General features: G+C 43.6%; 1 protein-coding gene across 6 annotated transcripts in view; it reads left to right on the top strand.

Moving 5' to 3' along the window:
- Window positions 1–15,031, top strand: part of atp8a1 (ATPase phospholipid transporting 8A1) — a 509,869-nt gene that overhangs the window by 257,587 nt on the left and 237,251 nt on the right. For all 6 annotated transcript variants that reach the window (XM_070870244.1, XM_070870234.1, XM_070870228.1 and 3 more), the window contains 2 exons: window positions 7,022–7,091; window positions 12,867–12,951. In XM_070870244.1, coding sequence (XP_070726345.1) covers window positions 7,022–7,091; window positions 12,867–12,951 — 155 coding nt within the window. The remainder of the gene's footprint in view (window positions 1–7,021; window positions 7,092–12,866; window positions 12,952–15,031) is intronic.

Below are 15,031 nucleotides of genomic sequence, written 5' to 3' on the forward strand. Positions count from 1 at the left end.
CCATGGAGTGATTTGAAGACCAGGATGAGAATTTTTAAATCGAGCTGTTGTCAGACCGGGAGCCAATGTAGGTCAGTGAGCATGGGGGACTCGCTTAAACTATGGTTATTTATCCACAAACACCATCAACTATTTAGGAATGAGCTTTTCATAAGCAAAAGCAATTCTAGTTGCAATGTTTGCAACTAACAAGTATTTTAATAAAGAATCAAATTACTGTCAAGATCAAATTTGGCGGTATGATTTCTGATTTAAATCCCCCAAAAAACTAACTTCACTTTTGTCTGACCACTTTTCCTATACAGAATCCATTTTGTAACAGTAAATGTTTCAAGATCCAGGTCACAGATAAGAGAACAGTCTTTCTGGACATGCAAATTGAAGTAGCTATAAAAATGTAAAACTTTGTGTAGAAACCCAGACAGGTATCTGCCATCGCTAAGTGTTAGCATTCTCGTGTATCGAGTCATAAGGTTATGGGTTCTCTGCCCTTCCTGAAAACACTGATTTGTTTATTGCAATGCTCAGCAGAACAGGTAGCATTTGCGGAAAAAGAAACAAAGGGCCAGATTTTGCAGTCAAAAATAATGATGAGGCTCATGACACTCGCCATTATTTATGCTTAAATGGTACAGCAACTTCAGGCGAAGGGCAGATGCACAGTTAAATGTGAATATTGAAATGTTGCTGTCCCAGTTGCGCTACTCTGCCATTAGCTTCGTGTAAATGGCATTTCGGTATGTCTGCCTCACCATGGAAATGCATTGAATGGTGTGAAATTGCTGCATTTGCACAGGTAGATGCAAACTAAACCCACCACCGCTATTTAAGGCTAGTAATTACAAGTGTAACAATTCTTTTAACAATGTGATCAGTGTTAATGACTGCCACTCAACCTTTCTGGCACCAAAAATGAACTAATAAGTGTGGATTCTCATCTTCAGGCTGTGAATTGTTCTGAGATTTTAAAAAATTTCATTGTTTTTTCATTTTTTTTCTGATTTCCTTTGTCTCTTTTCCTTTGTCTCTCTTGATCCAATCTTTATCAGCTGTGGCTCAGTGGGTAGCACACTTGCCTCTGAGTCAGAAGATTGTGGATTCAAGTCCCACTCCAGAGACTTGAGCACAAAAATCTAGGTTGACTTTCGGGTGAGGCGTTAAACCGAGACCCCGTCTGCATGGAGGTGGACTATTTCGAAGAAGAGCAGGGGCGTTATCCCTGGTGTGCTGGCCAATATTTTATCCCTCAATTAATACAACCAAAATAGATTATCTGGTCATTATCACGTTGCTGTTTGTGGATGCTTGTTCACAAATTGGCTGCCACGTTTCCTACATTACAACAGTAACTATATTCCAAAAATACTACATTGGCTGTAAAGCGCTTTGAGACATCCGGTGGTCGTGAAAGGCGCTATATAAATTTTTTTTTCTCCCCACTTTCTTTCTTTTACTTGATTTGCTGTTGAATTTGGTTGCTTTAATTCAGTCCTGCCACTGTTTATATCCCAATCCATGAATCTCATTGTTTAAGGAGATATCCTGTTGGTTGCCATACTCATTCAGGTCCCAGATGCTCTGTTTCCCTTGCTGCACCGTTATCCACTTGCATTTCCAGCAACTTAGTTGGCAAAATTTGTTTAAGAATATGAGAAATTGGGGCAGGACTAGGCCCTATGGCCCTTTGAGCCTGCTCTGCCATTCAATAAGATCATGGCTGATCATCGACCTCAACTCCACTTGCCCGGCTGATTGCCATATCCCTTGATTCCCCTAGACCCCCAAAATCTATTTATCTCCGCCTTGACTATATTTAGAGACTCGGCATCCACAGCCCTCTGGGGCAGAGAATTCCAAGATTCTCAACCCTCTGAGTGAAGAAATTCCTTCTCATCTCTGTTAAATGGCCTACCCCTTAGCGTGAGACTGTGCCCCCTAGTTCTCGACAATCCAACCTCAGCATCTATACTGTAACTCCCCTTCAGAATCTTGTATGTTTCAATGAGGTCACCTCATTCTTAATGCCAGAGAGTATAGGCTCATTCTACACAATCTCTCCTCATCCCAGCAATCAATCTGGAGAACCTCTGTTGCACTGCCTCCAAGGCAAGTATATCCTTCCTCTGGTAAGGAGACCAAAACTCTGAACAGTGCTCCAGGTGTGGTCTCACCAAGCTCCTGTACAATTGTAGCAAGACTTCCTTACTCTTGTACTCCAACTCCCTTGTAATAAAGGACAACATGCCATTTATCTTCCTTATTGCTTGTTGTACAAGCATGGTAACTTTGTTTCTTGCACAAGGACACCCAAATCTCTCTGAACATCAACATTTAAAAGTTTCTCACCATTTAAAAAAATATTCTCTTTTTCTATTCTTCCTACCAAAGTGAATAACCTGACATTTCCCTAAATGATATTCCATCTGCCACCTTACTGCCCACTCATTTAGTCTATCTATAGCTTTTTGCAGATGCTTTGTGTTCTCCTCACAGCTTACTGTCCCACCTAGTTTTGTATCCAGCAAATTTGGATACATTACACTCAGTCCCTTCATCTATGTCATTAATATAGATTGTAAATAGCTGAGGCACCCGCATTGATCCTTGCGGCACCCCATTAGTTACAGCTTGCCAACATAAAAAGACCCGTTTATCCCCCCTCTCTCTTCTATCCACTAACCAATCCTCTATCTATGCTAATACATTACCTCCAATCTAATGAGCCCTTATCTTGTGTGATAACGTTTTATGTGGCACCTTATCGAATGTCTTTTGGAAATCCAAATATACTACATTCACTGATTCCCCTTTATCTACCCTGCTAGTTACATCCTCAAAAAACTCTAAAGTTTGCCAAACATGATTTCCTTTCAAAAAACCATGTTGACTCTGCTGAATTATGTTATGATTATCAAAGTGCCCTGATACCACTTCTTTAACAATGGTTTCCAGCACTTTCCTGATGACTGATGTCAGGCTAACTGGTCTGTAATTCCCTGTTTTCTCTTCCCTCTCTTGAATAGCGGTGTTATATTTTCTACCTTCCAATCCACTGGGACTGTTCTAGAATCTAGGAAATTTTGAAAGAATAAAACCAATGCATCCACTATCTGTGCAGCCACCTCTTTTAGAACCCTAGAATATAGGCTGTCTGGTCCAGGGGATTTGTCGGCTTTTAGTCCCAAAAATTTCTCTAGTACTTTTTCTTTACTTACTTTAATGACATTAAGTTCCTCACACTCACTAGACACATGGTTCCCCACCATTTTAGGTATGCTTTTTGCATCTTCTACTGTGAAGACAGATGCAAAATATTTTTTTAGCGTTTCTGCCATTTCCTTATTCCCCATAATTTCTCCTGCCTCAATGGTAAGGGACTAATGTTTATTTTTGCTACTCTCTTGAGCTGATGGGTGCGGGGGCAAGTCTAACTAATAGCAGAGGCCGTTTGATGCCCTGCTACAGCAAAATGTGGCCAAAAGTGAATGGTCATCAACCTGATCCATTCATCAGTACTGGAAAATGAGAGATGAACTGCTTTTTAAACAAGTACAGAGACAGGGAAAGTACAAAAGAGAAAGATCTGTGATGAGATTGAGGACAGGGGTGATTAAATGACAAAAGCGATGATGGTGCAAAGCATAAGGAGTTGTTAAAGGGACAAGTATAGAAATAAATAATGTGTCCAGAGGAGGTGTAAATAGTTACAGAATGCCCGAGAGAAAATGGGAGCTGTGGATAAATTCTAAAGTTACGATTGGAAGGCTGTAAAGTTTCTGAACAGTTCAGCAGGCCGCAGTGAGTCCAGTACTACCCTGACCATTCTTCATGTGTGAGCCTTGACAAAAGGAACAGTAGGCTGTTCGGCCCCTCGAGCATGTTCCGCCATTCAGTGAGATCATGGCTGATCTGCGACATAACTATGGAGGAGAAATTGCCCTCTTTAAGGCCTGTTACCAACTTTAAGAGGTGGTAACAGGACGATAAGGTCTTTCCGCCCAGGGGCGGGTGGCACGGTCAACCCATCTGAACTGTCCCCGGACTGGGGCAGGGGGAACGGGTTTCCGCCGCGCCCCGAATTTCCACCGCATCCGGCATGCAGACCTGTTACCGGCCGGCGGCGACCCATTTTCCACCCCGCGGGAGTGCAGGTGTCGCCAGTCGGTGCAACGGACAGCTTCGAGAGCCAGGAAGCTGCCCATGGCTGGATGGTATGGCTGTCATTAAAGGGGAGGGCGCACAGTGGCAGCTGCTGATTCGGCCGGACTGGCCGAAACCCTCGCTGGTGGCCCAGTGTGCTCGATGTAGGTCTCTCAGCGTCCCTCCCCTTTAGTGAAGGGGAGGGCCGTTGCGGCACGCCCGTGTTACGCTGATGTCATTACCGCTGTGCTGACATGATTAGCGCAGCGGTGATGGACACTGCCCCCGCACCATACCTGATCCCGTCCCGATACCACCTCCAACAGCATCCTAAAGCACTGGGAGGCGGTGTCAGAGTTGGAGACGAATTTTCCGGCTCTTACCTCTGACTCCTGCCGGGTGGAAATTTTTCAGTTTATTCGAATTACCCTCCCCAATTTCCCGCTGAAGACAATTTCGGCCCCTGTATATCCGGCAGGAGTGATTAAATGACAAAAGGTATGATAGTACAAAGCAAAAGGAGACCATAATGAGCAAGTAAAGCAACAAAACAAGAGTCTACAAGAGGTGTAAATGGAAATGGCAGAATCATCAACAGCTGCCATATGGGAAAAAAAAAAAAGGGTTTAACATTTTTGAACTTTATGTTGAGTCCAGAAGGCTGTAAAGTGGCTACTCAAAAGATGAGGTGCTGTTTCTCGAGCTTATGTTGAGCTTTGTTGGAACAGTGTAAGAAGCCCAGGTCAGAGTGGGAGTGGAGCAAGTAATTAAAATGACAGGCAACCAGAAGCTCAGGGTCACGGACTGAACAGAGGTGTTCCGCAAAACGGTCACCCAATCTACATTTGATCTCCCCAACGCCTACCCTTTTACCTCCTTTCCTACTGTCCAGAGCCCCAAACACTCCTTCCAGGCGTAACAACGATTTACTTGTACTTGACCTGGAACGTTAACTCTGGTTTCTCTGCCCACAGATGCTGCCTGACCTGATATTTCTAGCATTTTCTGATTTTATATCCGATTTCCAGCATCTGCAGTATTTTATTTTTGTAGTGTTTTCGGTGTTGGTCGTACAGCATGCATAACATTACACTTGTGTTATTTGCTGGACTCGACTGTTCCAATGCTCTCCTGGCCAGCCTCCCATCTTCTACTCTGTGAACTTGAGCTCATCCAAAACTCTGCTGCACGTATCCTAACACGCAGCAACTCCCATTCACCCATCACCCCTGTGCCCGTTGACCTACATTGGCTCATGGTCAGTGTCCCGCTAAGTTGCCAGGCTGCGCAGCTGACCGTTGGTCCCGCGCAAGTTGTTTACCAGCTTTTGAAAGAGATTTTGCACATGCGCCAAATTTTGCATGGGCTGCACATCCGTTAAACTGACCGCGCGCCCAAAAAAAACATACACCAACATTTAAAATTCTCATCCTCGTTAAAATCCCTCCATGGTCTCCCCCCTTCCTACTTGAACTCAGCAGTGTGAGTGCTCCTATCCTGGGAGGGTGAGCCATGTCTGTTCTATGAAAGTAGTAGTATCAGCACTGAGCACTCTGGAACCTGGCTGTCACAATGAATGGATCAAATTACACATTGCAAAGATCTTGATTACTCCAGCAGGCAGGATCAAATTACACATTCCAGACAAACTGTTGGGTGTCTTGTCTTCCAAGGGCACGAATTAGAAATCTGGTCTTGTCCTCCAATGGGACCAATCAAATCAGGCGTTTCAACTAGACACAACCTCCCTGAATAGTGATCAAGAATGAAAAGCAGTCCAATTTGCCCCTCCTTAATCCAGAAGCACTGAGGCCAATTGTAGTGCCCCTGCTTAAAGTTCACTTCAAAAACTCAGCATAGACTTCAAATCGAAGCGGAGAGTGTTGTGGCTCAGCCATTCACTGAACAAGCTCATTGAACATTGGGAGAGATACTAGTTACCATTTGACAGCCATAGAGTAGGTGACCATCAGCAGGCCGGGGCCATTAGAGAGAGCAGTCTTGCAGGCTGGGACTGCACCGATTTCCGGGCCGAGCCGCCCGGAAATCGGTGCGGTCCCAGCCTGCAAGACCATCAGCAGGCAGGAGCCATTAGAGGGAGCAGCGTGCGGAGGCATGCCACTGCAGGGAGCAGCGCGTGCTGCTGCAGGAGGGCAACGGCTGACTGCAGAGCGGGCAGGTACAGCAGGAGCGGCGAGGTTGGGGTGCAGGAATGGCAAGAATTCATAGAGGGATATGATCAGATCCCAGGAGAGGTGTGAGTTTGGGGCCAGAAGAGACATGGGCCCAGGGGCAGCACGGGCCAGCCCACGCTGTGATATGTGCGCGCTAGGTCCGTGCAGCCTAGCAGGTCTCCAGTCGTCTTGGTTAATCCTTGCCACTGGACCAAAACCTAGTCTGTCAAGCTCGTGTAGTGGCTGGTGTGCAACGGCCACCACACGTTTAATTTTCTTTTAAATCCACGCACCGGCATCTTGCACCCTTTAAGATATAGTTCAGGATCTGGAATATTAGGTCCTTCATTGAAGCACCTATGAATTCATCCCTTTTCAGCGTGGAAGTAAGTCATCCTCGTTTTGAGGGACTGCCTATGATGATGATGAGCTGACACTAAGTTTCACAGTCACTGCAATGCAAGTAACACGCCTAGATGTTAAACCTACCATGTTGAAGCTCACCAGAATAAATTGCCCCAATTAGTATATTAAATAATTTCTTCCTTGAGCAGTAGACATAAACTATTTATGTACAAGTGCTCTAACGTTGCATTATTTGAGTGAGTGAATGGAACTTGGCCCCATTTTAAAAAGAAATTGAGTTATGACTATAGTTTTGATGCCTATATAAAGAAAATATCTGATCATGGTCTGTTTACTTACAGCAATAGAAAACGGATGTCTGTGATTGTCCGTATGCCATCAGGAAAGCTGCGACTTTACTGTAAAGGAGCGGTAAGTCTTCCCCTACCTCCCCCCCCTCAATCTTCATGGGTATTATTTAATGCTGTTTGGAAGGTGTGATTTGATCATGAACTTGAATTTTGCTGAAGTATGGTTGTTGATGGTGATTTCCCCTTTCCTGTCTGCTAATGTTAAGTGGAATATAGTAATTTAAGTCAATGAAATTTTTAATATTTCAATGACTGGTAAAACAAGGCTGAATATACTGTACAAATGCTAAAAATAGAAAGTTTCTTGTCTGTTTTTCATTCGATGAAACAAACTGCTTTATAAACATGTATTAGTATACTTGTATCCAATCGAGATAATGTATGTGCAAATTGTTTCCCACATTATGATTTTTTAAAGTCTTATTCTTGGTGTGAAATACTTTTGTCAATAATGGTTAAATGTATAGTTCAGATTTTTTTTGACTATACTTCAGGAAATGTATTTTATTTCTTCCACTGCACTGTTGCAAAGTAATTTTCTCCACCTTCTCAATATGTTTAGTTTTTAGTTCCACCAACTGTCACTATTTCTTTGTAATATCTTCATGATGCATGAAGAAAAGCACTTCTGCAATCAACTCCACCTCTAAAAATGACCACCAAAGTAACTAGTATCATTATATCACCATTTCTGATTTTTTTTTCCTTTTTAGCAATTTAATCTTTTTTATTGCTATCTGTGAAACAAAGCATCTCAATAATATGTTTCTGCCTTTGTCTTACCCAGTGTTTTTTTTCCCCATACACCTCCAAAAACAAATTCTTGAAGCTTGTTAGGGCACGTGTGAACGATGCAGAATCCAGTTCAGTTCAGGAGTGGGAAGTGCCACAGTACCAGAGGGAATGTCTAAGGCAAACCGAAACTTCTAACTGTTGGGAATACATACAGGAGTTGGTTTTTAATTCCAGGTGGGAACAGGGCTTAGCGAGTGGCTGGCCTGCCCGTGAGCAGCAGTAGGGAGGCTCAGCTGATAACGGACCGACCTCAATATCATGCCACTTCCCGACTTCCTGACCAAAATGGCCTGGAAATAGGCGGGAGGCGGCTGTTACAATCAGGCGGCTCGGAGGCCACACCCGGGGGAATGGTCTTCGGCACCAGGCAAGTGCAGTGAAGCACTGGGGAAGGTGAATCGCGTTTGATGGAGGTGGGTGGGGGGAGGAAGAGGAGGTCGGGAGCGGGGGGGGGGTGCGGAGAAGAGGTCAGGGAGGGAGGTTGGCAGCCTGATTCAGGGGAGGCCCAAGACTTCCTTGTGAAGCCTGAAGGAACACTCATGCTATTCCTGGCCCACAAGGAAATCTGGTTCCAAGGAACTTGCAACATTGTGGGCCAAATCTAGCTTTGGAATAAGGGAGCTAATTTCTGTTGTGTAAACATGAGAGCCAAACTCTAGCAATTTGCTTTCTGGATATTTGTAATGAAGTGAAGCCCAACACAGCCAAGGACATTGGCTCCCTGATCCAAGAGTGGGAGGGTGGCCGGCAAATGGAGATTACTTTCCCAAAATAGAATGCCGTGATTATATTAAAGCAGCTCACCCGGGCACGGTAGCATAGTGGTTATGGTACTGGACTCATAATCCAGAGGCCTGGACTAATGATCCAGAGGCGCAAGTTCAAATCCTACCATGGCAGCTGGGGAATTTAAATTCTGGAATTAAAAAGCTAGCATCAGTAATGGTGACCATGAAACTATTGGTTTGTTGTAAAAACCCATCTGGTTCACTAATTTACTTAAGGGAAGGAAATCTGACGTCCTTCTGGCCTATATGTGACTCCAGGCCCACAGCAATGTGAATGACTCTTAACTGCCTCCTGAAAAATGGCCTAGCAAACCACTCAAGGTGACTCACCACCACGTTCTCAAGGGATGGGCAATAAATGCTGGCCTTGTCCACATCCCGTGAATGAATTTTTTTTTTTTTTAAAGCGAGATACTGTATAGAGGGTATTATAGCTTCCTCTGAATGGGTGAGCCACATGACCGCCTTCCATTCTATGCTAGGTGGCTTAAATATTAAGCTCCTTACCTGCAAGCATGCAATTCGGAGGCTGCTAGATTCCACTCAAAGTGAATAAGTTATGTACTCTATAATATGAGCAGTCCTGCCTTATCCGATTTAGTTGGTTTCTCAAATTAAGTGCCATCTTTAATATCTTGCTCTACACCGATCTAAAATTATATATGGCCTACACTGCGTAAAGATGTCATAAATAATCCCTATCCTTATGTCGATCATGTCTGATAATCGTCAAATTTTTGTCCTTGAAATTGAGCTTTTAGATAAGTTGATCACTACGAAGAGGGTGTGACGAATTAATAATTTTTTATTTGCATTACAACAGTGTGGTTGTTTGAACAAGTACTATGTTGGCTAGTTTCAAGCATACTAAGAATATCTAAGGTAGCTGCATAGATTAATCCTCAGTTTTAAAAAGTTCTCCTTCTGTTTTTGCCATGTTCCAACTTCAGTTTGGCTGCTGCTGCCTCTGCACTGAGCAAACTACAACAACAACTTGTATTTATATAGCGCCATTAACATAGTAAAACATCCCAAGGCACTTCACAGGAATTATATAAAACAAAATTTGAAACTGAGCTATGGAAATTAGGGCATGTGGGGTAGATTTTAAGGAGCGTCTTAAAGGAGGAAAGAGGTAGAGAGGCGGGGAGGTTTAGGAAGGGAATTCCAGAGCTTGGAGCGTAGGCAACAAAAGGCACGGCCACCAATGGTTGAGCAATTATAATCAGGGATGCTTAAGATGGCAGAATTAGAGGAGTGCAGATATCTCGGAGTTGGAGATTAGAGATACAGAGGGGTGAGGCCATGGAAAACGAGGATGAGAATTTTAAAATCGAGGCATTGCTTAACCGGGAGCCAATGTACATCAGCAAGCACAGGGGTGATGGGTGAACGGGATTTGGTGCGCGTTAAGATGCGGGTAGCTATGCTTTGGATGACCTCATGTTTACGTAAGTTAGCCTGTGGGTGGCCAGCCAGGAGTGCATTGGAATAGTCAAGTCTAGAGGTATCAAAGGCATGGATGAGGGTCTCAGCAGCAGATGAGCTGAGGCAGGGGCGGAGACAGACGATGTTACAGAGATGGAAATAGGCGGTCTTCGTTACGGCGTAGATATGTGGTTGGAAGCTCATTTCAGGGTCAAGTCGGACACCAAGGTTGCAAACAATCTGGTTCAACTTCGGGCAGATTGGATTGAATCTGTGACTAAACGGAGTTCGTGGCAGGGACCGAAGACAATGGCCTCGGTCTTCGCAATATTTAATTGGAGAAAATTTCTGCTCATCCAGTACTGGATGTCGCACCAGCAGCCTGACAATTTAGTGAAGGAGTTGAAAGAAGTGGTAGTGAGGTAGAGCTGGGTGTCATCAGCACACATGTGGAAACTGATGCTGTGCTTTTGGATGATGTTGCCATGGGGCATAATGTAGATGAGAAATAGGAGGCAGCCAAGGATAGATCCTTGGGGCACATCAGAGGCAATGGTGTGGGAGCAGGAAGAGAAGCTATTGCAGGTGATTCTCTGGCTATGATTAGATAGAGAAGAATGGGACAAGGCGAGTGCAGTCCCACCCAGCTGGACGACGGTAGAGAGACACTAGCGGAGGATGGAATGGTCAACCATAGCAAAGGCTGCAGACAGGTCAAGAAGGACAAGCAGGGATAGTTTACCTTTGTCACCATCGCATCAGATGTCATTTGTGACTGAGAGTTTCGGTACTGTGGCAGGAGCAGAAACCGGATTGGGGGATTCAAACATGGAATTGCAGTAAAAATGAGCACGGATTAGGGAGGCGACAACACGTTCAAGGACTTGAGAGTAAAGGGCGGTTGGAGATTATGCTTGCTAGCTACCGCCCTGTGGGGTCAAAGATTGTTTTTTTTTGAGCAGAGTTCAAATAATTCTTTCATTTGCAGTTGATCAGTAATGTTGGTAACAAACTCATTACATATGACATTTAATAATTCTATAATCAATTTGGGTCAATTATTTTCTCGTACAGAGCAAAAATCTGGAATTTCTGAATTTTATGTTATCAAGCTTAAATTATCCAAGTCATGTTGACTCACCCATCTTGAATACACTTCAAAAGAGCACTGGTCACTCTTTGGCGGTTTTAAATAGAAGCTTAATAAAGTTGTACTGCTGCACGATGTTAGCAACTTCAGGGTTGTTTTTCAAGCATTTTACTACTTTATAACTTCTGGCAGGATGATTGTCTTTGATTTCCAATCAGTGCACTCAAATTTATATCTGGTCCTGATCCAGAAAGAAAGCCATATAGTTTTATTTCTACTAGCTGTACTACAGGTTGAACCAACCTTATCCGGCACCCTCGGCATCTGGCCTGTCCTGAACAAGGGATTTTGCCGGATGAGGGGTGGTCACGTGGATTGTGCCTTTAAGTGCTGTTGCTGGGGTAAGTGTGTGTGTGTGTGTGCGCGCTGGTTGGCTGGATTGATAGTCAATCAGTGTGCAGGGGGCCCCGAAGAGTCGGTGAATCCCCCGGAACGAGGTGTGGCCGGCCCAAGGACTGTGGCTGCAGGAGTTCCAGCAGGGCGATGAGGAGACAGCCGATTGAGGAGAAAGATTATATTGGTGAGTAGGATTTTGATGGTCACATTCTGTGCATGCGCCACCCGCCGGCCGGGAATGGTCCTAGACGAGGGGTGGTGCCAGATAAGGAAGTCCCGGATAAGAGAGGTTCAACCTGTGTTGGGTTTTTTTACTTTTAAAGAAAGTATATCTTGCTTTGCACCAATATACAATCACTCCTGGGTCGATGGGTGGTAAATTTGGCCAGGCCTTGGAGCAGACACACCAGGAGGTCCTCTAATCTATTCCTTTCTTAACACACTGGATAACTAAAAATGAAGTGTGTAGATGAAAAATGCAGCCAAAGGATGAGGAGCAGCTGTTCAAGTAATGGAAAGGGGCTGCAACCTCTGGCGCACGATATGTATGTATGAAAATGGATTCGGCTTGGATGCCACAATGGGTTTATAGAGGTGTCACTCAGATATGAATTTGACAACACTGCACCATACAGCAGTCTCCAGTTGTGCTGGGGAGGATCTCCCAGGTGCAAGGCTTTGCACTGGCACGCTTGGCTCCAGTCAGCAGGATGTTGTCCCTGTGTGGAAGATTAGGATGAGCAAGTGTAGCATCCGTAACTGCAGTGAATAGAGGAAAGCCTTCTATACAGAGTGCAATGGCACATAGGGAGTTTCCAAGACCAGGCCCAAGCCTTGAGGTAGAGGTTCCTGAGGGAGGTTTTGGGATTTGTGCCAATGAGCAGCCTCATCTGAAAGGGGATGAGATCAGATGGAACTGCTGTATGCACTTGCTGCATCTCAATGCACCGAGCAGAATCAGAGCCGGACAGAGATTTTAGTTTCGAGGTGGCCAGGCCTTCCAGATGGCTAATGCTGCCAGCAACATCCATCCCACTCCTCCATCATCTAGCATGTCCCTGACTCCGATTATTGTTGCAGCAAGGGCACGTGTCTTTACGCCACATGCCGTTGGGCACATGTAGCTGAGCCTTTTCATAGGAGGGGCTGAGCAACAATTGTCACATCCTTGGTTGGAATAATCAAATTCTATACTTGTAGTAGTTCTGACAATCGACAGGCAGTTGGGACAGGAACATCCCTCTTACGACGCTATATAATGACTAGTGTGAACCTGAAGTGGTATAATATGCAGGTTAAGTGATGAAATTGTATTTCAGAACATGATTTTATTTTACAGGATACTGTTATTTATGAGCGGTTGTCTGACAGTTCAAGATACAAGGACATTACTTTGAAGCATTTAGAGCAGTTTGCTACAGAAGGTTTGTATTTTAGTGTGTATCCGATTGTTTTACAATAAAGATCTAGTGATTTTAAACAATAGCCTGGAGTTTCCACTTGGTTTCTGCCCAGATATCAGCGCAGTCTGGGTGCAATGGATGAAAAGAGCGCAGAAGATTGCATGACTTAAAACACAAGTGAGTTCCGCCCATAACCATTTACGTCTGATTTCAGTGATCTTTTAGGCTGGTTCAAAAGTCAATTTGCCCAAAGCAGTCCCCGCCCACAAAACTGGCCATGCTCCCAAGTTGACATAGTTTGTTTCCGCCGATTGCACCCGTTGGGTGGTGATCATCACATTGAGCAAAAGGCATCCATCGTCACATTAATCCATAATTAAAGACCTGTGGCTACAATGACCAGCAGTCAGTTGCAACCTCACTCGGCTAGGTTCCTCCTACTGATGCTACAATTACTTTAAATTAATTTTAAATGAGTTCAAATTCACTCCCTTGATCTGCCCTTGTTATATAAGACCTGTGCCCAGCAGTCAATTCAAACCCCTGATTGGCCTGTTTCTTCAGCTGCAACAATTACTTGAACACATTTTCTGTTTAAATTAGTTGAAATCATTAATCTTGAAGCCTAATTGGCCAGGTTCCAGTCAATAATTGATTATGCTGCTCGATTACGCTAATTATTTGAAGTTTTTAGTTTTGGATTTATGATAATGATCTTGAGCAGAAACCTGGGTCTAACTCCACCTCCGCAAAGCCGGCGCAGATTTCAGTGCATTCTGGGCGCATTTTACCCGAGCGGAAACTGCAGGCCAATATGTTAACAATATATTTGGTCATTATGTACAATAAATGATAGTGTAATTTTGTTCTATTTACTTTGAAGATATAGATGATACCATTCCAGTTCTTCACCATTCTGCATTTCTGACCTTTTAGAATTATGCCTTTAGTTTTGCGGTGTATGCACACAAGTTTACTGTTGGTGCAAAACTGTTTTGCACCATCAAGGCCTAAACTGGATCTGAAACAAAGTGGAGTAAGAGTCTCCTCCAGGGCATCTCGCTGCTTTTTTCTCGGATGCTGGATTTAGGCTGCATTTACACTATGACTACTTAGGCCTAGGTTTCTCAACAGTAATCCCAGTGGTAAAACATTAAAATGAATGGTTTATTTGTTGGTGTTATGAGCGCAAACCTAGGCCTTGATGTAATTGAAAGCAATTTCTCACACACTACAAATTGAAAACTATGCACCTGTTTCTACTGTAAAATGTAACATCTATAAATTAACAGAGCAGCTAAACTACACTATTAGCTAAATTCCAGCTATCTGTTCTACTTCATAAAAGACCAAAGCTAATTTGTGTCTTAATCTTTGAGCGACTGTTGGAATGATCCATAAAAGTAAGAATGCAAGGTAACATCAGACAGACTAAATAATTGGACTTTCGTCAGCTTCAAGTCCAAGCTGAAGTATTTTGGCTTTGATAATAATTACAACTGTCAATTTGTAATTCTAAAATTAATTTACTGGAATGAAGTATTGAAGCTAAAATGCTTGTGCAAGACAATCATTTCAGCTGCATAGAAAAATCTGAGGTTAAAACACTGGTGTGCATAATCTTAAACATAAGTTATTGCTATCGGAAGCTTAAGGCTATTGGATTATCAAAGTGAGTGTTTGTATATAACTATAACACAACAGAAACCAAAGTCTAATTGATAGGTACAGTAATGAATAAAATAATCTACAGCCTGAATAATTGGTAAAATAGCTGATATTCAAACTATTCACTCTGGCCCCGTAAATCCGCATTAATAGTGCCAAATTTCAAATATAAAAGGCAACACAAAGCACTTTGAGAGCTCATGAATGTTGATGGGACCAGTTTCCTCTGGTCCCTTGGTTGGCCTAGGGAATCCGAGGCCCCAGGCTGTGCATCAACATTAGACATCATTAGATGCATGTAACTAAGGCACAGTCATCCAGACCAGCAGAAGCAAACTTATTAAAGGTAGTTACAGCACTGCAATTTTTTTCCCCCATTTCTCATGTTTGTCTGCAGCTTTAGAGAATTTGTTTTGGAGGGCTAGGGTTGGGG

The sequence above is a fragment of the Pristiophorus japonicus genome, chromosome 2, assembly GCF_044704955.1.
Source record: "Pristiophorus japonicus isolate sPriJap1 chromosome 2, sPriJap1.hap1, whole genome shotgun sequence".
NCBI classification, from domain to species: domain Eukaryota; kingdom Metazoa; phylum Chordata; class Chondrichthyes; family Pristiophoridae; genus Pristiophorus; species Pristiophorus japonicus.